At 24.5% G+C, this 19,837-nt stretch overlaps 2 protein-coding genes across 5 annotated transcripts; both read right to left on the reverse strand.

The window, feature by feature from the left end:
- Window positions 1–5,138: 5,138 nt before the first annotated feature.
- On the reverse strand, window positions 5,139–15,821 carry LOC113556109 (DNA-directed RNA polymerase, mitochondrial). Of its 2 annotated transcripts, XM_026960863.1 has the most exons (23): window positions 15,605–15,713; window positions 15,440–15,511; window positions 14,468–14,837; window positions 14,264–14,396; window positions 13,730–13,864; window positions 12,757–12,918; window positions 12,521–12,685; window positions 12,297–12,449; window positions 11,275–11,540; window positions 11,045–11,210; window positions 9,527–9,648; window positions 9,244–9,459; window positions 8,723–8,843; window positions 8,429–8,650; window positions 8,204–8,365; window positions 8,028–8,141; window positions 7,692–7,937; window positions 7,461–7,620; window positions 7,284–7,390; window positions 5,766–5,941; window positions 5,494–5,665; window positions 5,339–5,430; window positions 5,139–5,273 (listed from the first exon to the last, which is right to left on the reverse strand). In XM_026960863.1, exons 1-23 carry the CDS (start codon window positions 15,711–15,713, stop codon window positions 5,165–5,167), a joined length of 3,750 nt encoding a protein of 1,249 aa, XP_026816664.1. In that variant the 3' UTR covers window positions 5,139–5,164. The 2 variants fall into 2 exon arrangements, 1 of the variants encoding a protein (XP_026816664.1); XR_003405448.1 differs by lacking the exons at window positions 5,139–5,273; window positions 5,766–5,941 and having other exon boundaries at window positions 15,605–15,821.
- Window positions 15,822–17,152: 1,331 nt separating this feature from the next.
- Window positions 17,153–19,366, reverse strand: LOC113557491 (tRNA-splicing endonuclease subunit Sen34). 3 transcript variants are annotated; one of them, XM_026963044.1, is made up of 4 exons: window positions 19,167–19,366; window positions 17,678–17,920; window positions 17,483–17,599; window positions 17,153–17,380 (listed from the first exon to the last, which is right to left on the reverse strand). In XM_026963044.1, the coding sequence occupies exons 1-4, from the start codon at window positions 19,258–19,260 to the stop codon at window positions 17,178–17,180; spliced, it is 657 nt and encodes a 218-aa protein (XP_026818845.1). In that variant the 5' UTR covers window positions 19,261–19,366; the 3' UTR covers window positions 17,153–17,177. The 3 variants fall into 3 exon arrangements, with proteins under 3 accessions (XP_026818845.1, XP_026818844.1, XP_026818843.1); XM_026963043.1 differs by having other exon boundaries at window positions 17,468–17,599; XM_026963042.1 differs by having other exon boundaries at window positions 17,447–17,599; window positions 19,167–19,362.
- Between the last annotated feature and the right edge of the window lie 471 nt (window positions 19,367–19,837).

The raw sequence follows: 19,837 nt of genomic DNA on the forward strand, positions 1-19,837 counted from the left end.
TATCCAATAAATATACGAACTTATTGTACCTATGTACAATAAAATACCTAAATACTATTTCTATATTTCCGATAAAGACATTTATCTAAATCGTAATTCAATGAATAAGATAAGGTATGAAAAAATAATAAGGACGAAACTATTCGAATGATAATGATGTTATGATTTGAAAAGTTGAAACATGTGGAACGGTGGAACAAGAAGATGGTACGGTCCGTAGAGACGGTGTTGACGAAGAAAAAATAATGCTCAAAGAAACATTAACCATTGCAGATAGTGAAGAGGTTGAAGACATTTTGTCTAAATAAGAGTGATGCAGTTTAATTGTTATATTAGTAGTTACTCAACTCCAGTCTAATTTTGAGGAAATTGCAATTTGAATAAAAATAATCTTATTGATTGGAAATTTTCAATGTAATTTATTTTAGTATAGTGTTTATCATTGGGGCCTACAGACTGCAAGTAATTAGGAGTGTTGGGACTATAAAAATATTCTATTTCCGTATTAGATTTAGATAACAAATTTGACAATAAAAATATAAACCACCTCAATTTTTATTCATAAGCTTGGCGTTAAATGGTCTACTTCAAACGGTCCGCTGTCGCTTATAAAGTATTCACTTCAATCATACAATTATATTCTTTTTTTTATTTAATTGCTTTTAAGATTCTGAACGGAGTAATGAATCATGAATGTATTGATTTTACAATAAGTGTTTTTAATTATTTATATATTTTTTTTTTGTGTCTGTCATCATGTTTTGGAATAATAATAATGCTTTGATTTTTGACTGCAGCCTCGTTAGGAAAAAGAAAGTGAATCTAAATGGTATTTTTTATTTTATTTTTTTTTTTTTTGGGGGGGGGGGGTAAAAAGTAATACATTTTCAGTAATATTCAAAAGCCTCATGAAAAAGCCGAAAAACGGGAATTTTTACGCATACAAAATTTTGTTGTAACTCAAAAACGAATCATTGTAAATACCAAATTTAAATTCACCAAATGTTTATATTAACTTTATCTATTAACGATTAAAGATATTTTTTAAAACTATTTTAACTTTTTCCAAGCTATTTATAGACAGTTAAAATTTTCGATTTTACTAAGTTTTTTTTTGAAATGCCGATGAAAAAATTTTGCATTCCAAAAATCTTTAAAATTTAATACAAGGTTTATTATAAGTTGTACTTATCGCCGTCTATATACACTAATCCACTCAGTGACCGGTTCAGCATTTTTGAAAAGGGGGAATGGGGGGTATTCATTTTTGACTTGTCATAGATCCTAATTTTTTTTTCATGTAGATAATAAATCAATACAAAAAAAGCCAAAGGGGAGATATGACACCTTGATCCTACCCGTGAGCACGCCACTGAATCCACTACCCTATAAACAACCTAAAAGAAGAAAAAAAATTGATGCCCCAGAGGAAAATTGCGGCCGAGACTTTTTAAATTCTAGGCCGACACTATTAACAACGGTAAAAAAATCCCACCATAATCTTAGCTCGTAAAGTCGTAACTCAAAATGTCAGATTTTTGAGTTTAAACTGCAGATTGAAAGGCGGATGTTTTAATTGCCATTTGTCACTACTCACTTGTCAGTATTAACATAAACTGAATAGAGACGTACACAGTATGTTTACGTTCAAAAATCAGTTGATGTGTACCGATTTACGACCGAATCTAGATTACAAACTTCCAACGCATATTTATTTGCGCCGCTAACTATCGAAGTAATAATTTAATAAATGGAATAATTTAAATCAATGTTTTGTATTTTGTGTTTTTATAATTTTACAAAAAGAGTGGTACAAAATTAATCATAATACCCAACTATAATAAAATTCTCGTAAAAATATATTTAAAAAAAATTAATTCAAACATTTTTAGTAGGTTATTCATAATAATGAAAGTTAAATATATATATAGTTACCTATTAATAGAAATTTAAAAAAAAAGTTAGTGTTGCAAAAATAAAATTACATATAATATTATGGTAATCTAATTCTCCGCAGATGTGACTTAATGCATTGTAATTTATAGATACGCATCACAGATTATAATATGTATATTTATTTACAGACTTACAAAGTTACAAATTACAGTACCTAAATATTTTTATTTATTTTTATCTGAGTGAGTAATGACTAATGATGACTAATCGAAACTACGAAATCGGTTTCTTCATAGTATATACAACGAAATAAAATCATTGTCTATGATTTTAAATTATAACACAAATTACAATATAATATATGAACGAAAATAAATAAATAATTCTCATTATTTATTTATTAATTACTGTTTAAATTAAAAAGCTAGCCTTGGTGATAAAAATGGATCTAGGACAATTGGTCCTCTCCAAAAAAAAACGCCGTATGCGGATAACGGACAATTGATCCCCAATTATACATATAATTACAATGACAATTATAATTTACGAAAGTCTGGAAAGTGTTTACGTATCTTAGACTATACAAATAATCCAAATGTTAATCTTTTGAAAAATTAATATAAAAACTATTACAAATATATACAATGTTTTTTTCTTTATCACTTAAAAGTTTCAAAAATTATTACTTAATAAGTTGACTACCATGAGTACCATGGTAATCGGTCAAAAAGTCCGTTTTAAAAATAGTTGGACAAAATTTCCGGATTCAGTTTTTATTGTCGGACAAAAAGTCCAAGTACATTTTTAGTGTCAGACAAGAAGTCCATAAATACAAAATATTTTGTAAAATTAATATTTATTTTAAAAATGTTTGTAGACATTATATATTATACACATTATATTATTATATTTTTTTTCTATTTTCTTATTTTCATTTATAATTATATATTTTATTATTAATTTTAATTAATTTTATTAGGTACGTAGATATATGTATTTAAAAATATTAACAAAAAAAAAATAGTATAAATAATAAACAATTATCAATTTTCCATTACTATAGAGATACCTAACTAGTAACTTAAGTGGATTTTCGTTATATTTTTGTTAATTAGGTATACAAAAATATAATAATATAAAATATGTACAAACATTTTTAAATTTTTAAATATTTAAAATAAATAATAATTATATAAAATATTTTGTATTTTTGAACTTTTTGTTTGACACTAAAAATGTGCTCGGACTTTTTGTCTAACTATAAAAACTGAATCCGGACTTTTTTTAAAGCGGATTTTTCGTTCGCAATTCGTGTACCGTAGTTGGTACTCTGATGGTTTGTCTCATAGACCTCAGGGGTGGATCCAGATCAAGATAACAGTGGGGGAGGGGGTGATTTTTAAAGGGCACACATTTATTTTGATAAAGTATTTATTTAAGTACATACATTTGTTACTTTCCAGAGTCTCGTACTGAACAAAAAAAATATTTTTTATAATAAATAATAGTAATAAAAAAATGTATCACCATAATTTTGTTACCTACCCTTGAAGTATAATTACATCAAAAACTAAAATCAGGGACTTAAACTATTTTTTTTGAGAGAACGGGGGGGAATCGCCCCAAACGCCCCCCTCTCGATCCACCACTGATAGACCTATAAACTATAGTTTGTCTTGTACCAGGGCCAGATTTGACAGGGAATTTTAACTTTTTAAGCCTTTAAGGGCACTTATCTCGGGCAGCAGATGTTTGAAGGACATCTGGATGCCAGAATACTATGAAAAAACTTTAAACATTTTGACCCTCGGTGGCTCGGTTTAGTAAATTTATATAAAAATATATTACTTTCAAAAATATATATTGATTTATATAGTAGAGTCATGATAACTCGAACCTCGATAACTTGAAAAACTTGACAATTTGAATTTTTTTTTATTTTCCTAGAAATATAAATTAATATAAATTCGAGTTAGATATCTTGAAGCGAATTTTCATCTCCCTTACGTCAAGACGTCAAGTTGTCACTTTGGTCACTTGGCAACCAAACAACATTGGACAAACTCTAAGTATTTTAGCAGGTTAAAATATTTTTTTTTAAGATTTAGGGGTGGGTGGATGCCAATATGAAAGTGACGAACAATAACTATGTATTAGTATTAGTATTAATAGTACTAGTATTTATTACAATTTATAGAAGTATATTGTAGGTTATGACAATTGGCAGGGAATGGTTGAGTAAATTTTTTGTCTCTTATGAGTTATTTTAGGTTTTTGTTTTGCCACTACAAAGATGAGCAGATATTATTAACTATCAACTACTTACTTATTAATCATATATTATAATTCATTTTTGTAATTGGTTAAGGTGTACTAATTAATGTAGTAATGTAACATAAAAAGCCAGTTTAATATGCTAGATTGGAATTCTACTGTACATTTAACAATATTACTTAATAATTAGTCATTATAGAATACTGGGCCCAGACCCGGATTGAGCCAGAGAAATATATCGAGAAAATCTCGGTGAAGGTCGGTTATGAGTATTTAATCATAATTTAATTTTTTTATTTCATAATAATAAATTAGTACAACCATTAGTAAAAAATAAAATAAAATATTAATTCATACAGTAGATGTAGCTGAAATTCAACATAAGAAATCCTAAAATAGATACTGAACAAGCTGCATACTTCACATATCTATGCTATTTTTTATTTTGAAACAGAATATCTATATTTTTAATAGGTCCATAAAGTTCTTGTCAAATTTTAATAATATTAAATTATTATATAATTTATAATAGGTTTACATTCAATATTAAACTAAATATATTTTTTAAATTAATGTGTGCATAAAACATTATTTTATTTGAATATACTTTAGATAATATATTAAAGTTAATTTAAACATAAAATATTAGTGGAACGATTTTTAATTTTTTTTAATCAGAAAAAAGCACATAATTATTAAAAAATTATTTCTGTGTACACTTATGCAAATCAAAATTGTTTCAATTTTTCGTCACAATGACAATGAACATTTATAGTTATTTTATTTTTATTCATACATATAAAATGTATTCTTCATTATTACTTGTTTTTTAAAAACATTTTATGTATTGTGATTATTAATATATTATAAAAAAATAATGGGGTCTTTAAACAAGAAAAAATAGTAAACTTTCTTTTGAAAAAATACAAATATATTTTTAAGACTAGAAAACAAAATATAAACAAAAACTCATATCATAACAAACTAAAACGTTTTAACTGAAAAAATATACAGAGTCTAAAACATTATTAAGTTTAAAATCTCCTTTTTTAGGTAATTGTCGAAAAATATTTAACATATCTTGAGTATCATTTGTAATATCACTGGAAAAAAATAATATAATAAATAATATTAATATAATTATATTCTAAGTTCTTATTACACTTACTAATTAGGAAGTTCATATTTTTTAATCATAAAATTAGATAAATTTTCTAGAATTGGTTCATTATGTAGTGCTACAAATTGTTCTCGACAAATCTAAAAATATTGTTATATATAATTAAAAAGTTCATTAAAAATATATGTTTATATCAATATTACTTTTCCCATAATTTCAACAGAATTAGGATGTGTCCAAAAACAATCATGTACAGATACATATGTGATACCTGCTCGTTCACAATGAAGGGATGTTAACATCATATGACTAGAATCTAATGAGTGGATAAAATTTGGAGGAAAGGCATTCTTTTGTTTCATTACATTTGGCCGACTATAAATTAAACATAACATTAAGTTTTAATAGAATGTAAGTATTAATAGAACTTGTAATATCTACAAAAAATTTTAAGATTACTTAATTAGATACTAACTCATACATATCCAATATAAAATGTTCTCCTATTTTAACATTAGATTTCTTAGTATAATCATGGCTTTTATTTCTACGATTGTATGGTTGAACTACGGGTAACCCTAATGGTGTTATCCATTCTACACTTTGACCACATGATTGTGATATTACACGGGCACATTCTGTAAACCAATCCTAAAATAATATAAAATAATTTAAATTTAAAAAAAAGTAAATATTCATTGTAAATTTCAATCATAAAATACTTGAATATCTAAATAATGATTTTCTATAATATTATAGTTAACACAGTTATAGGCAGAGCCATGCCGTGGGGGAGCTTAGGGGGTATGCGGCCTGGGCGCTTGGTTTAAAGGGGGGCCAAAAAAGTTGAAATGCATAATGATAAATAAAGTAGGGGGTGAGTATTTTAATTTTGCCCTGGGCGCCAAATCTTAACGGCACAGCTCTGGTCATAGATAACCAGTTTACATAGGGCAGAGATCAGGCAACATTTTTTTATCTTTCTCATAAAGTCAACCATATATATGCCTACCTTATTATTTAGCTACACTCTTGTACATTAGCAGGTCATCAAACATTTTTCTTAACTTAAGAGGATGCCAGCGTAATATTTGTTATCTCTCTCTAACCCATTCACAACATAGCAAATTTTACGTTCACAAAAATGGCTATAATCATATTAATTTCTCAAATTAGAGTTAAATAACCTATTATAAAATTTAAAGTTAAGAACATTATCTAGGGCATCTCATAAGCGTTTTATTATATTTTTATTTTAAAGCGAGTTATGAGTTTTTTAAGATGTATAAACTTGCTTTAAAATAAAAATATAATAAAACCTTATGAGATGCCCTAACCCTATAATGTTTTTAACTTTAAATTTTATAATAGGTAATTTCACTCTAATTTGAGAAAGAAATTAATATGGTTATAGCCATTTTGGTGAACGTAAAATTTGCTATGTTGCGCGTGGGTTAGAGAGAGATAACAAATACTACACTGGCATTCTCTTAAATAGACTATAGATTTTAAGTGCAGTGATTAATTTATTGATTTTACGACATATACCTAACAATATTTTTCTGTGTCTGAACTCAGAAGACACCGATTTTATACTTTAATATTGTTTGTATAGTACATTGAATTTAGTTAGTACTTTAAGTCAAAAGAAAAAATATTCCAAATATTTTTTTTAATAATGTTACAATGGAGGCTAACTACTTAAAATATAATAAAAAAGTTTTCAAAATATTCACTAATATTACTAGGAAAATATTCTATATAATAAATTGTACTGTTCTATGGACAGTTTTGAACAATATTATCAAAGGAGCAATATATCAATTTATTTTATTTTTTTTAAATTACTATTGAGGATGTTAACCTATTCTCTAAGCTTTTCAGATTTTAGCCAATCCTGTGATCTTTTACTGTTGGTAGCCCAAAAGCATAGAACCATTACATTATTATTATTTTTCTATCAAAAGTAGTATTATTAATAATTTAACTTTACTTGTATTTCTTTTGTAGAAGTGAACATTTCTCTTAAGCTTTCAAATGTTTTGGCCACTAAATAAGTAGAAGCTGACCATACTTTATCTTTAGGAAATGAATCAATATCTTTCAAAAAAATATTTAGATATAAATATATTATAAGTATAATATTCATACAAAATATTGTTCAAAATACCTTTTAATTGTTTAGCAATTTGTAAACGAGCACCAAATCTAGTTACACCATAAACTGTTGTCATTACAGTCTGTTTAATTACTTTACGCCTAACAAATCCATCTAAATATTTTGCTATTACAACATCATTTGCAGCGTCTTTTGAACGTTCTCTTTCAACCTAGAAAAATTAATTAATTAAATCTAATCTTAATCTATTATTTATGTTATATGTAATATCAAAGTGTTTACCATAGCTGCAACACAACTATACACATCTTGTGGTATATCAGAAGGAGTTAAGTTGACACTTACTGCTCCAGCAAAATCTTTACCTAAAGCTGCATAATGTTGCAAACCATTACATGATCCATCTTGATGAACAGGGAAATGAGAAATAAAGTTTTCTGGATTTTTTGATTGTAGAGCATGAAATATCTCAATACAGCACGCTAAAGTTTGCCAAGGATTCTCAGATTCGGCCCACCACATATTTCCCTAAATAAATTAACAAAAGTAATAAAAATAATAATAAAATTAAAAAATTTTCATTTATTTTAACAAAACAATTATTTTTATACTACTCACTTTTAAAGGATTTTGAGCAGAATCTAATATATCTGGAAGTATCTCTTCTGCATATTGAAGTCTCTCTTTAACAGCATTTCTTTTTTTCAGTCCAGTTAAATTAACACAATGTATCTAAGAATAATAATAACTCTTCATTGTTAATAGTTATAAATTAATTAATTTTAAAAACTTACCTTCAACCAGTTAAGACCATTAGACCCAAGTGGTTTTCCTTTAGCAAAACACAACAATGATCTGGCCATATCCGAGCCAAGATGGTTTAAGTGAGGAGGACATGGATATACTCGACCACGAAAATCCATATTATGAGGTAACCAAAATGTTTTACCACAAAACTGAAATTTTTTCTCAATTAATTATTGTTAAATAACATTTCAAATTAAATTTTAAATATTTACGTGATTTGCTAATGATAGCCTATATAAAGCATCGCACCACAAACTAAACATTTCAGCTTTTTGTCTTTTTAATATAGCTCGCTCTTTATACAACCTAGAACGTTCATCTTTACTCATACTCTGTGATATTGGTTGAGGAGATGGGAAGGCAGATAAAGGCTTTGGAATATCTAATTTTGTAGAACCACCAGAACGAAATACTTGAAGAACTACATCCAAAACCTATTAAAATAATAAATAAATTTTTAATTTATCTTGTGTTATATAATTATTATCAATTTATAAAGACATTACTGGTTTATTAATAGTCCAAGGTATAGATGCCAACTGATTCAGTGCATCCAAGGCTGGATATAGTTCCTGTTTTGGTGTTTGCTCAAGTCTATGCCATTGTAAAATAGCTTGTTGTGGTAACCTAAACAAAAAATAATTTAAAATACTGTCTTACACATTTTCAAATAACAATTATAATTCAAAACTATTAAAGTTTTTTGATTTGTCTATCTCAGGTAATTTACAGTTATTTAAATTTCTAGCCAACAACTTTCATTAATTCAATGAAGCATATTGTAAAAGTCACACAAAATGTAATTAATAATATTATAATCATAACGAGTTTTAAATAAAAAATTAATTATAATTAATCTGGTTTAATTCTTTAAATAATGCATCAATACTACAATTAAATGTAAAATATTTCTATCGTTATTTTATTATATAAAATTCAAAAATTGCACAACATTTATTTGTGTTCACAATGAATTTAGAAAAATATAAATCTAAATAATATTCTTCAATTTAATAAACTAGTTTACCTGATTAGATCTGCTTTAGCAGCAATATATCCTCCAGAATTGATCGAAGTCCAAGGAACTGGTGGACTTAACATAGGAATCATAGTAACATCAAATATTAAATCATTAGGTTCAGATAACTGATAAAGTTTGGACAATACAGGATGTGGTTTAATTTCTTGTTTCACATGTTGACATTGTCCACGAAAAACTGTATAGAATGCTGGTAATAAATGCCTAAAAATTAAATGAATTTATTTAAGGTAATTAAAGCTAAAAATTGCAATAATAAATTCTAATTTACTCTTCTTCTACATTGTCTTTCATAATGTTAACATCAATTTTTATGTCTTTAATAATAATGTTGTACAAAAATTTTCCAATGCTGTTTAATACAGTAGGAGGCCATTGTTTGTCATCTTGTTCCTAATAACAAACATAATAAAATGAAAAGCTGTGCTAGTATTAATAATTAATTAAAAATGGTTTATACTATCTATCCTACATTTTTATGTTAATTTATTCATTATTAGATTAGATTCTGAGCAGAGGAATAAATATTTTAATTATACAATGATTTCTTAACTTTTACAACCACAGTAATATTAGAATATAGTTTATTTAATGATACCAAGATCCCAACTCAACCATAATTTTTCAACTATTAACTGAAAATACACGATAGTTAAAAATATCGGCAAATTTCAGATGAAATTGGTCATGGATTATCATAGCTTATTAAAATACATAATGTATTTATGAATTTAAATAATTTAAAAATATCATTCCAACCATTTACATGAAAATATTATGTGTCTCAAAAATACATTTTTTATTTCTTTTTATTCTTTTTATTTTCCATAGTTATTTTAGCAAAATAAATAATGACCCAATTGAAAAAAAGCTAACCTATATATATATATATATAAACTTATATATTATCAGTTTTTAATGGAATATATAGAGGACGCCATACCCGCATGTGCTGTCTCTGTCTTACTGACATACATCATAACACATTTTCATTCAGCAGAATAAATTTCGTAATGTTAGCTTTAATATTGGAGTAATTTTACCTATTATCTAATTTAAAGGTAAGAATATTATCTGGACAATGACATATGATTTTATTGATATTATTATTTTAAAGTGAGTTATGAACATTTTTAAGTTGCAACATTTTATATAGCTGTAACTCGCTTTAAAATAAAAATATCATTAAAAGCATATGTTATTGTCTATATAATATTCTTACCTTTAAATTTGATAATAGGTAAATTTAATCCAATATTAAAGTTAACATCACAAAATGAATTCTGCTTAACGAAATATTTTTATGATATACATTAGTAAGACAGAGACAACACATGCAGGTATGGCGTCCTCTTAAGCGAACATTTTAAAGTTTTTATTAGAAAATATTAGCATCATATTTGCAACTTTTAAAAACTTAAAAATCTCCCTATTTTTCATATTCTACTCTTCAAGAGCATGACTGCATCACATCTAAAATCAAGACGTGGCTACAGCGTTTAGTTTCTACCAAGCCACGACTTTTTGTGGTAGATGCACAGAGCAAGACATATTTATTTGGTCAGGGTAGACTTACGTTCTCTGAGTATGCAAACTAAAGTATGTACAATTAAAAATATTTTACAAGGTTTTATAATTAATGTTAGATATTTCAGTACTTGTCTACAACCATAACTCTAATTCAATTAAAAATAATGTATTACAGTTTATTATTAGACAGTAGACACTAAAATATAATAATATGATACAACTTATCTATTAATAAAAATTTGATTCAAGCAAAACTTACAATATCTGCTCCTATTGCTTTGTATTTATATATTAATTGTTGCCATTGTTGTCTTGTATTTTGACTATCACTATTTTCACTATTCATATACCATAAACAATAATCACTGTAAACTGCTTTTATTTTTTCCAAAATTTTTGTATTCTTTTTATATTTAATTTGGTACCTGATTTTTGAATAGAAAATATTTATGGTATAATTTTGTAATTATACTAAATATAATATAATACCTTAATCTAACTTGATTAGCTAAATTTCGATACAGCAAATTTACTGTTGGACTAAATGTTTCAGACCCTTCGGCTAGCTTTCGTACTTCTTGTATAATTATATCAACATATTGCTCTGTATTTAAAACTCTTAAATAAGGATATATATTTACATTCCGATAAGATTTTAAACAGTTATGCTGAGCACGTATACTTTCTAATTCACGTGCAATAGCATTCCTTATAGTTTCTTTCCATTTTTCTTGCAAGTCTTCTAATTTATTTCTCTATAAGCATAAAAGAACAAGCAAATCATTAATACATATAGTATTCAAATTTGAATAGAGTACAAGTTGTTGGTAACAACACATTATTTGGAATAATTCAATCTTTATTAAGATTGAATTTAATTAAAATTTTACAAAATGGATTTATAAATTAAAATAAATGACATATCCTTGATTTACACAAACAAAATAAAATTATGAATATAAATATTTGATTTTGGAACTTTTCTACTAATACTTTACCAATTGTTTTTTAATTCTGGCATTTATTTATTATATTTTTTTTTTTTTTTTTTTGAAAGGGTCGAAGGTAGGAAATATTATTTTTATTTTTAAGTAAAAAATTGTATATAGTATGATAATAATTAGTAAACAATAGTAGAGAAAATGATTTCACAAAAAAAAACAATTAAAATCATCAACTATTATGTTGTATCATATAAAATAATAGCAAACAATTTATTTTGTACTGAATCTGATAAACTCTAAGAATGCTGCATGGTTTATAATAAAAAATATAGAATTATTTAATTTAATTTAATATAATTTCCTGTTTTCAACATAAGAAAATATAAAAGTTAGAAAGAATACAAAATATAAACTGTGAGTAAATATATATATATATATTTTATTTTATTTTTAAATTTCTTGAATGTCTTATTAATGATTTTCTAATGATTACATTCAACAATTGCATTTTAATTTTAAATAGAACATAAAACTAAATATCTAAGTATAATTTATTTAAATCCTTACATAATCCAAAACTTTTTGGGATGGTGTAGAATTATTATTGTCAACAGACTGTACTTTTACAATAGTAGACATTTCTAATTCTAGTTGTTTCCGAGCACATTCAAGAATTTTCTTTTCGTCCAAAAGACCTTCAGCTGGACATTTAAACGTAGACTAAAGATTAAATAAAATATATTATATAAACATATATTCAAACAATGATTCAGTTTTAATGATATTTTTACTTTTTGTGAATTCAAATGATCTAAAAGGGAGCAAGAATAGTAAATATTTTCAATACTGTGATGTGGTTCAAACGAAGGATTTAATAATCGTACAGCTTTTAATACTTGTTCTCGTTGATTTCCGACATAGATACAATTATCAAATAAATTATTAAACGAAAACCCCTAAAACGGAAAAATAAATTCATAAAATAATAAAATACATTATTTAAATATATACATTTGTGACGCCTTACATCAGACAAAAATTGTTTAGATAATTCTTGTAATATATCGAATGAGCCTGGTTCTTTTTTATTAACTAAACACTCAAAGGCAGCTGCATATGCTTGAATATTTGGTTTTGTTTGAGATAATTCTAATAATGACCAAATTTCTTTCAATTTTTCATAGTTTCCCTAAAAATATTAATAAGAAATATAAATTCAATTAAAACATTTTATAACTTTATGTATCTGAAAAATAGATTAGAAGGGAATGGATATAAGAGAACTCCAGCTCCGCATGAGTTGTCTCTATTTAACTAACATACAACATAGCCAATTGGCATTCAATATATAGTTAATATATTAAATAGTTTTAGTTTTAATATTAAGAGTATGTTGCTTTGTTGTCAAAATTAAAGTTAAAAATATTATCAATGACCATGCATTGATTTTTCCAATATTTTAATTTTTAAGGTAGACATAACTATTTTAAATTTGTAACATTTTACATAAGGATATCTTACTTAAAAATTAAAAAATACAATGCTTAATAACAAATAATGTACTTCATTTTAACTTTAATATTTAAGCTCAAAGCACATAATGGGTATAGTAAACGCAAATTTGCTATGTTATATGTGTGTAAAATGGAAACAACATATGTTGGAGTAGAATTTTATTAATATTAATCTATTATAGTATTATCCGTCTATTAATTAATTAGACTGCTAAATAATTTTTTTCTTCTTTTATAAATTTATAGTATTTAAAAAATATTCATATTTTCACTAATTGTAGTGTAGAGAAATATAATTTGAACGAGTTTGAAAAAAGATATTACCTTCAACAATATATAGGTTACCCTTAAAATAATTATATTACTTATTTGAATTAAAAACAGTTTATAAATTTTAATTTAATCCAAATTCAACACAATTTATTAGTATATCATATCATTCTGTTAATATGCATCTATGAATACATAGAACACCATTATATTTACCTTGCTTGCAAAACCATGCATTAAACATGTAAAAATCCGAATATCTGTTATTTTTAGAGATACTTTATTAGAAACACTCTTGTAACAATAATGATTCAAAGCAGCTAACCCTCTATTAAGAAATCCACAACATACCTAAAATAATTAAATAAATTTAAAAAATATATATAATATGTATATAATATGTGTGTGTATGTATAAAGTATCCCACAAGGATTTATCCATTGTAATATATCCTGAAATAATAGAAATGTCATAGTTATTTTTTCTTTAAAAGACTAACAGACAAGGACTAGAAGTATTTTTAATATTTTTTACTATTTTTTTTTAGTTTTTAAAATATTTTTCTATTATAAACGGATACAAGTCCACAGGCCACATGTTTGATAACACTGGCATTTATGTGGTATTAAATAATTAAGATATCTCCATTATTCTAGAGATATCTCAATGGATAAATCTTCACGGGATACCTGTATATATATTATAAATATTCTTTTCTTATAATATATTGTACATATATATTTAACTTACACATAAATCTATATATGCTAGAAGTGTTTGATTGAGACTTTTTTCCCGGCCTTTAATATTGAGTTGTTTAATAGCTTCTTTTAGCTCAAGTTTATTTTTTGCAGCGATATTTCGATTACGCTCTCTTTTTGATCTTTAAAATATAAAAATGTTTGTTACTTGTGTAAAATACATAACGTTCAAATAATCATAAAATTTTCTTACAATTTATCTTTACTTTTAGATAGTTCAATGCTATTATAAAAGTCTTGCTCTTCTTTTAAATGATTGGAAACAAATTTATTTTCAATGTCATTTTCTGTCATAGTTATTGTTTGTAAAAAATCAGTATCTTTAAGCAAACTGATTTGATCTTCATTCATTTCATCCATTTCATCTAACAGCTCTTCTTTAATGCTGTGTTTTTTTATGTTAGATATAGTTTTTATGGAAACTTTATCAGAACAACTATTATTTGTTTTTGATGTCTTAGGAAACATAGCCAATGGTTTTTTACAGGCAACCATTTTTTGCACTTGGTTAGGTTTTAAATGTTTTACTTTTACTTTAGATTGACTGGCAACACTACTGGTAACTTAGAACAAAAATACAAATAAAACTGTAAATCACTATTTAAAAATTTCAAATATTAAATATTAAATTGGATAACTACTAAGCCTCAGGTTATAAAATAGATACTTTTAATATGTTGACATTTCAGCAATAAACATAAGCCATATAGCAATTGTCTAGGAATTTATATGATAGAGGTTAACTTATTGTATACAAGATACAACTAAGTTCTAAACATGCACGCAATTATTTTCTCATTCTAGTATCTCAAGACAGGAATATTAATTAGTTAATAATTAAAAAAAAAATTATACTTATGAAAATAATAGTAAAAATATAATTTAATTATGATAAAGTTTTATTATAATGTCACATTATACAGTGACGGAGTGACGGTAAAGCATTTTAGAATCTAACAAAGATTAAAAGCTAACAATAGGATAAAAGATATTTATGTACATACAGTATTTTCTATTTTGATACATTTATTTTAGTTTTTAAATAAATTTCATGTTTATAATTTATGGAATTTTAACCAATCTTAAAACCATAGGCATTACAAATTATAAGTTCAGATATAATTATTTATGAAGTTCTGATAAATTAATTTTTATAAATACTAACCTTGTACTACTTCTGAAAATCGTTTTAAATTTCTTTTAAACTGTTTAGTCTTAGTTTTAGTTTGCAGACTTTCTATATAATAAAAAAAAGCATAAGCACATTAGAAAATAATGTAATAAATAAAATATCAACAAAACCAATTAATAATGATTAAAGATATCTTACCTGGAATATTAGAATATTTCACTGTTTTTAATAAATGAGGCTTGTCAATTAAAACTATTTGAGGAAATCCATTATTTATTTGAGACCGAAACCTAAATAACCTATACATGATTCTAAACACACAATAGAATTATATTACATTCCTACTCATAGAAATAATTAAGTAATTAAATTATTAATTATATTTAATTTTATTGTATACAATTAAACAACAAAGTTTTCAGTAATAAATAATAATAAATTACTTAACAAACGAAAACAATCAAATAGTTTTTTAAAAATTTATATTCAGCATGTGTTTTTATCTGATAACAAACTGAGGTTAAGATAGACTGATATCAACGTACAGCATGATTAAAGATATATTTATCACGGTTAAAGATTTTTAATCGTGATATTTATTAAAGGTATATCTTTAATCGTGACGTACAGTAATCTACCAACAGTACCATGACATGAATCAAGTCACTAGTCAGTTCAAGAATTTCTTTACGTGATTTGGCCACAGTATAGATGAAATTAATTTATCTAAATGAATATAATAAAAAAAAATAAAAAATAATATTATTATATTTTAATAATTTAAATAAATTCGGTGATATGGCGTTGAGAACGCTTTTTACTTTTTAGGCTTGCTCAAAACATTAAACTTTTCAAAGCTTTAAACAAGATTCTCTCATATTTAATATTTATTCAATTTTAAAATATTGAGAATTCATAAGCATGATTTTTTGTATAACAGTTTAAATGTTGACAAAAATCGTCAAAATGAAGAAAATTTTAAAATTAGTTAAAATTTATCGAAAAATAATACAAGGTTTCTAATAACTAATACGTAGTTCTTATTTTAAACTTGGAATTTAAAAAATAAATAACTTTTTTTATACAGACATTTTAAATTCAAATCTAGTTATTTTGTTGTAATTACATACTATTATTCACACCCAAGGACTTGAAAATTTTACTTATATGCAACTATAATTTGCTATACACTGTGATAATTTAAAAATATTTAGATTGTCTAACTTGTTTACAGAGGACTTATTCATACCATTTAATAGTAAATCAATGGTAATCGGTAATGACTACTTAACTCAAGTTGATAACAATGATATATTATGTAATGAATATATACTATTATAATTATTAAATGTAATATTTTCATCAAAAATTAATTTAACCTGCTATGCTATATTAATGATAAAATAAATTACTAATGGCAATTTTTTGTCTCTAGTATAACGATTTACATTTTATATATTCATTATAGTGATCTACTTAATTATATTCATCACCTACTATGCATCAGACCGAGTGACTATTTTTTTTTTATTAATAATACCATTTCTATATTTTATCCATTCTGAGCTTAGCGATGTTATTTTTTGAGTATGTGTGTTTATAACAGGATAAGTAGTTGAAAAATGCTATAACTCACTTTAATTATACAACAAAAAAATAAAAGTTTTAAAATATTCTAAGATATTGAATAAAATACAAAGACTTAAATATTATAATTATTATACATTTTTATTCTATGTACAATATACACATTATTTTATTTATAAATATACTAAAAAGTGTAATTAATTTTATTATTATTCTGAGATTTATCATCTAAATGATAAATTAAATACTTTATAGAGTTTCCATCATCTTTGGCTAACACCATTCTTTTATTAGTAATTGAACTAACTCTACTGCGCGAAACCATTATTTGTTTGTCCAAATCTCTACAGTTAACTATATATTTAGCATGATAAGCCAAAGGATCACCTAAAATAAAATAAAATAAAATAAAATAAAATTTGTTTTAAAAATATTACAGTTTGTTTTTTTAACCTTCATACACTAAAAAGTCACCTCCAAACTTCATACCACAAGTTAAATAAAAGCCTTTTGACCACAGATCCTTAAAAACTTTATATCTGATCCTTTCCAAATCGTTAATGAATTCAGGTAATGGAACTTCAATTATGTTTGAACATATTTCATCTATAAAAAAATTGGTAATTATATATTATAATTACTGGAGGAAATAAAAGATAAATAATATATTTATTGTAATCTAACCAAGATGTATTATGATATTAGGTAATGTATCAGATGGATTGATTTTAGTTGTTTCTTTAACATGTAAAGATGTAAATGATGGATACTTGACGGTTCGGCATATACAATTTTCAACCAATAATCGAACTTCTTCAATCAATAAAAGGCAAGGAAGGCCATTCTGATCTTCTTGACGTGGTGTAGAAGGTAAAGTTCCGATCAAACTTCCCAACATGCGATGGGTTGTTCGTAAAATGTACCAATCTATAAAATAAATACTTATATCAATTATTAATAAAAAATAAATATAAGATAATTATGTAATAACTAGAGTCAGGATTTAAATGTACTTAAAAATCTTAAAATATGCATTTGATATTATTTATTTATAATTATACGAGCCAAAACCAGACAAAAACAAAAATAGATCGAAGGAAAAACTCTAAAATTAATTTATAAGAGCAGTGTTATAGACTGGTCTAGGAGAATTAATTTTATACTTAGAAGTTTTATTAAAAAGTTCAAGCTAGCTGCTTTTTTATCATGTATTATTTAAATGGATTCTAGATCAATTGCTATATGTTGGTTTTTTTATGGATAATTGATAATTTCCGTCAGTATATGGACAATTCTCACACATAATTTATTTGACATAGCTTTATGGTAATTTTTTTTATCTCAATGGAATTGAGATAAACTTTTGAGGAACCATGTATTCATTATCTAAACTATTAAGATATGTTTCAGATCTTACAAATAACTTTTCCATTTTTTTTAGCTAAAAAAGCATAATTAATTATAAAATATACAAAATTAATATACAGTTGAGTTGTGATAACTCGAACCTCAATAACCCAAAATACTTGACAACTTAGATTATTTTTTATTTCTCTAAATATATAAATTATGTATAGATTAATATGAATTTGAGTTAGATATCTCAAAGCAAATTTTTATCTTCTTTCAACATAGTTATCACGAATATACAATTTATTCAATTTGTATGTTAATTATTATATGTGAATGTTCAAATTTATTTTAAGATTGTTAAAAAAATAAAAAAATAAATTGTAAGGAATCCAAATATATTTTTAAAATATCATTAATATTTAATTTATTTAATTATATAATACTGATACATTAAGTTAGAATATAAAAGAAATATCCTTTAACAGAAAAATATTTTGTCTAACCAAGCTGTGCCAATTGACTAAGAACTATTTAAATTCATACTTATCTAATTATAATAAAATATTTTTTGATACAAATCTAGATTTTTTAAGTTAAAAAATAACTAATAAATTTGATTTAATTATTAATTAATTTATTATTATTGTTTAATATGGATAATTTATAGATTTTTGTTAACATCCATATCTTAAAAATGCGTTAAACAAATAACAAAAAAATACTTAACTAAAATTAAAACTAACATTGCACTATTGTGTTACTCAAACTAAATTATTTTAAAATGGAAATTTTTAATTTATAAATAATTAAACTTTCTTACCATCTGCATTCCAAATAAACCCTTTGTTATTAATTATGTGAATATCAATCATATTATTGCTTGTTTTACTTTCCTCGTTAAGTTTAGAAAACATAAATTAATAAATATTCACATGGCTTTATTACATTTAAGCAATGACTATTCATAAAAAATTCAAGTTAATTATAATAATTAATAAAAATTTTATCTTGATATTGAATAAGTATAATTAAACGATATTGTTTTAACAAAAAGTTAAAAGACTCTGTAAATTATAGGTATAATAATTACATATATCTATTAATTATTTTTAAAATTGTTACTAGTTGATTATAATTTAAATTTAAAAATTAACCCAAAATTATTTAATAGAAACCAGTATGAAAATATTTATAACTATGATAGAAACATAACGATCTATAATTGACATAGGAAATAAAATAAAAATAAATTAAAAATTGTAATGATTGTAAATTATAAGAAGTTGACTATAGATAAAACAATAACAAATAATACAACATATTATTAAATCTTATTAGTTCTTGATTCATGATTATCAGTGTTATCTATTTTGTGATTTAATATTTTTAACGGGTGCCAGGTTTTGTAGTTTTGTGGTTTTTAATGCTAAACAATAATATGTAAAATTCATCAGACTCGATAAAAGTAATTTGTTTTACGTTTTTATTGTT

The sequence above is a fragment of the Rhopalosiphum maidis genome, chromosome 4, assembly GCF_003676215.2.
Source record: "Rhopalosiphum maidis isolate BTI-1 chromosome 4, ASM367621v3, whole genome shotgun sequence".
Lineage (NCBI taxonomy): Eukaryota > Metazoa > Arthropoda > Insecta > Hemiptera > Aphididae > Rhopalosiphum > Rhopalosiphum maidis.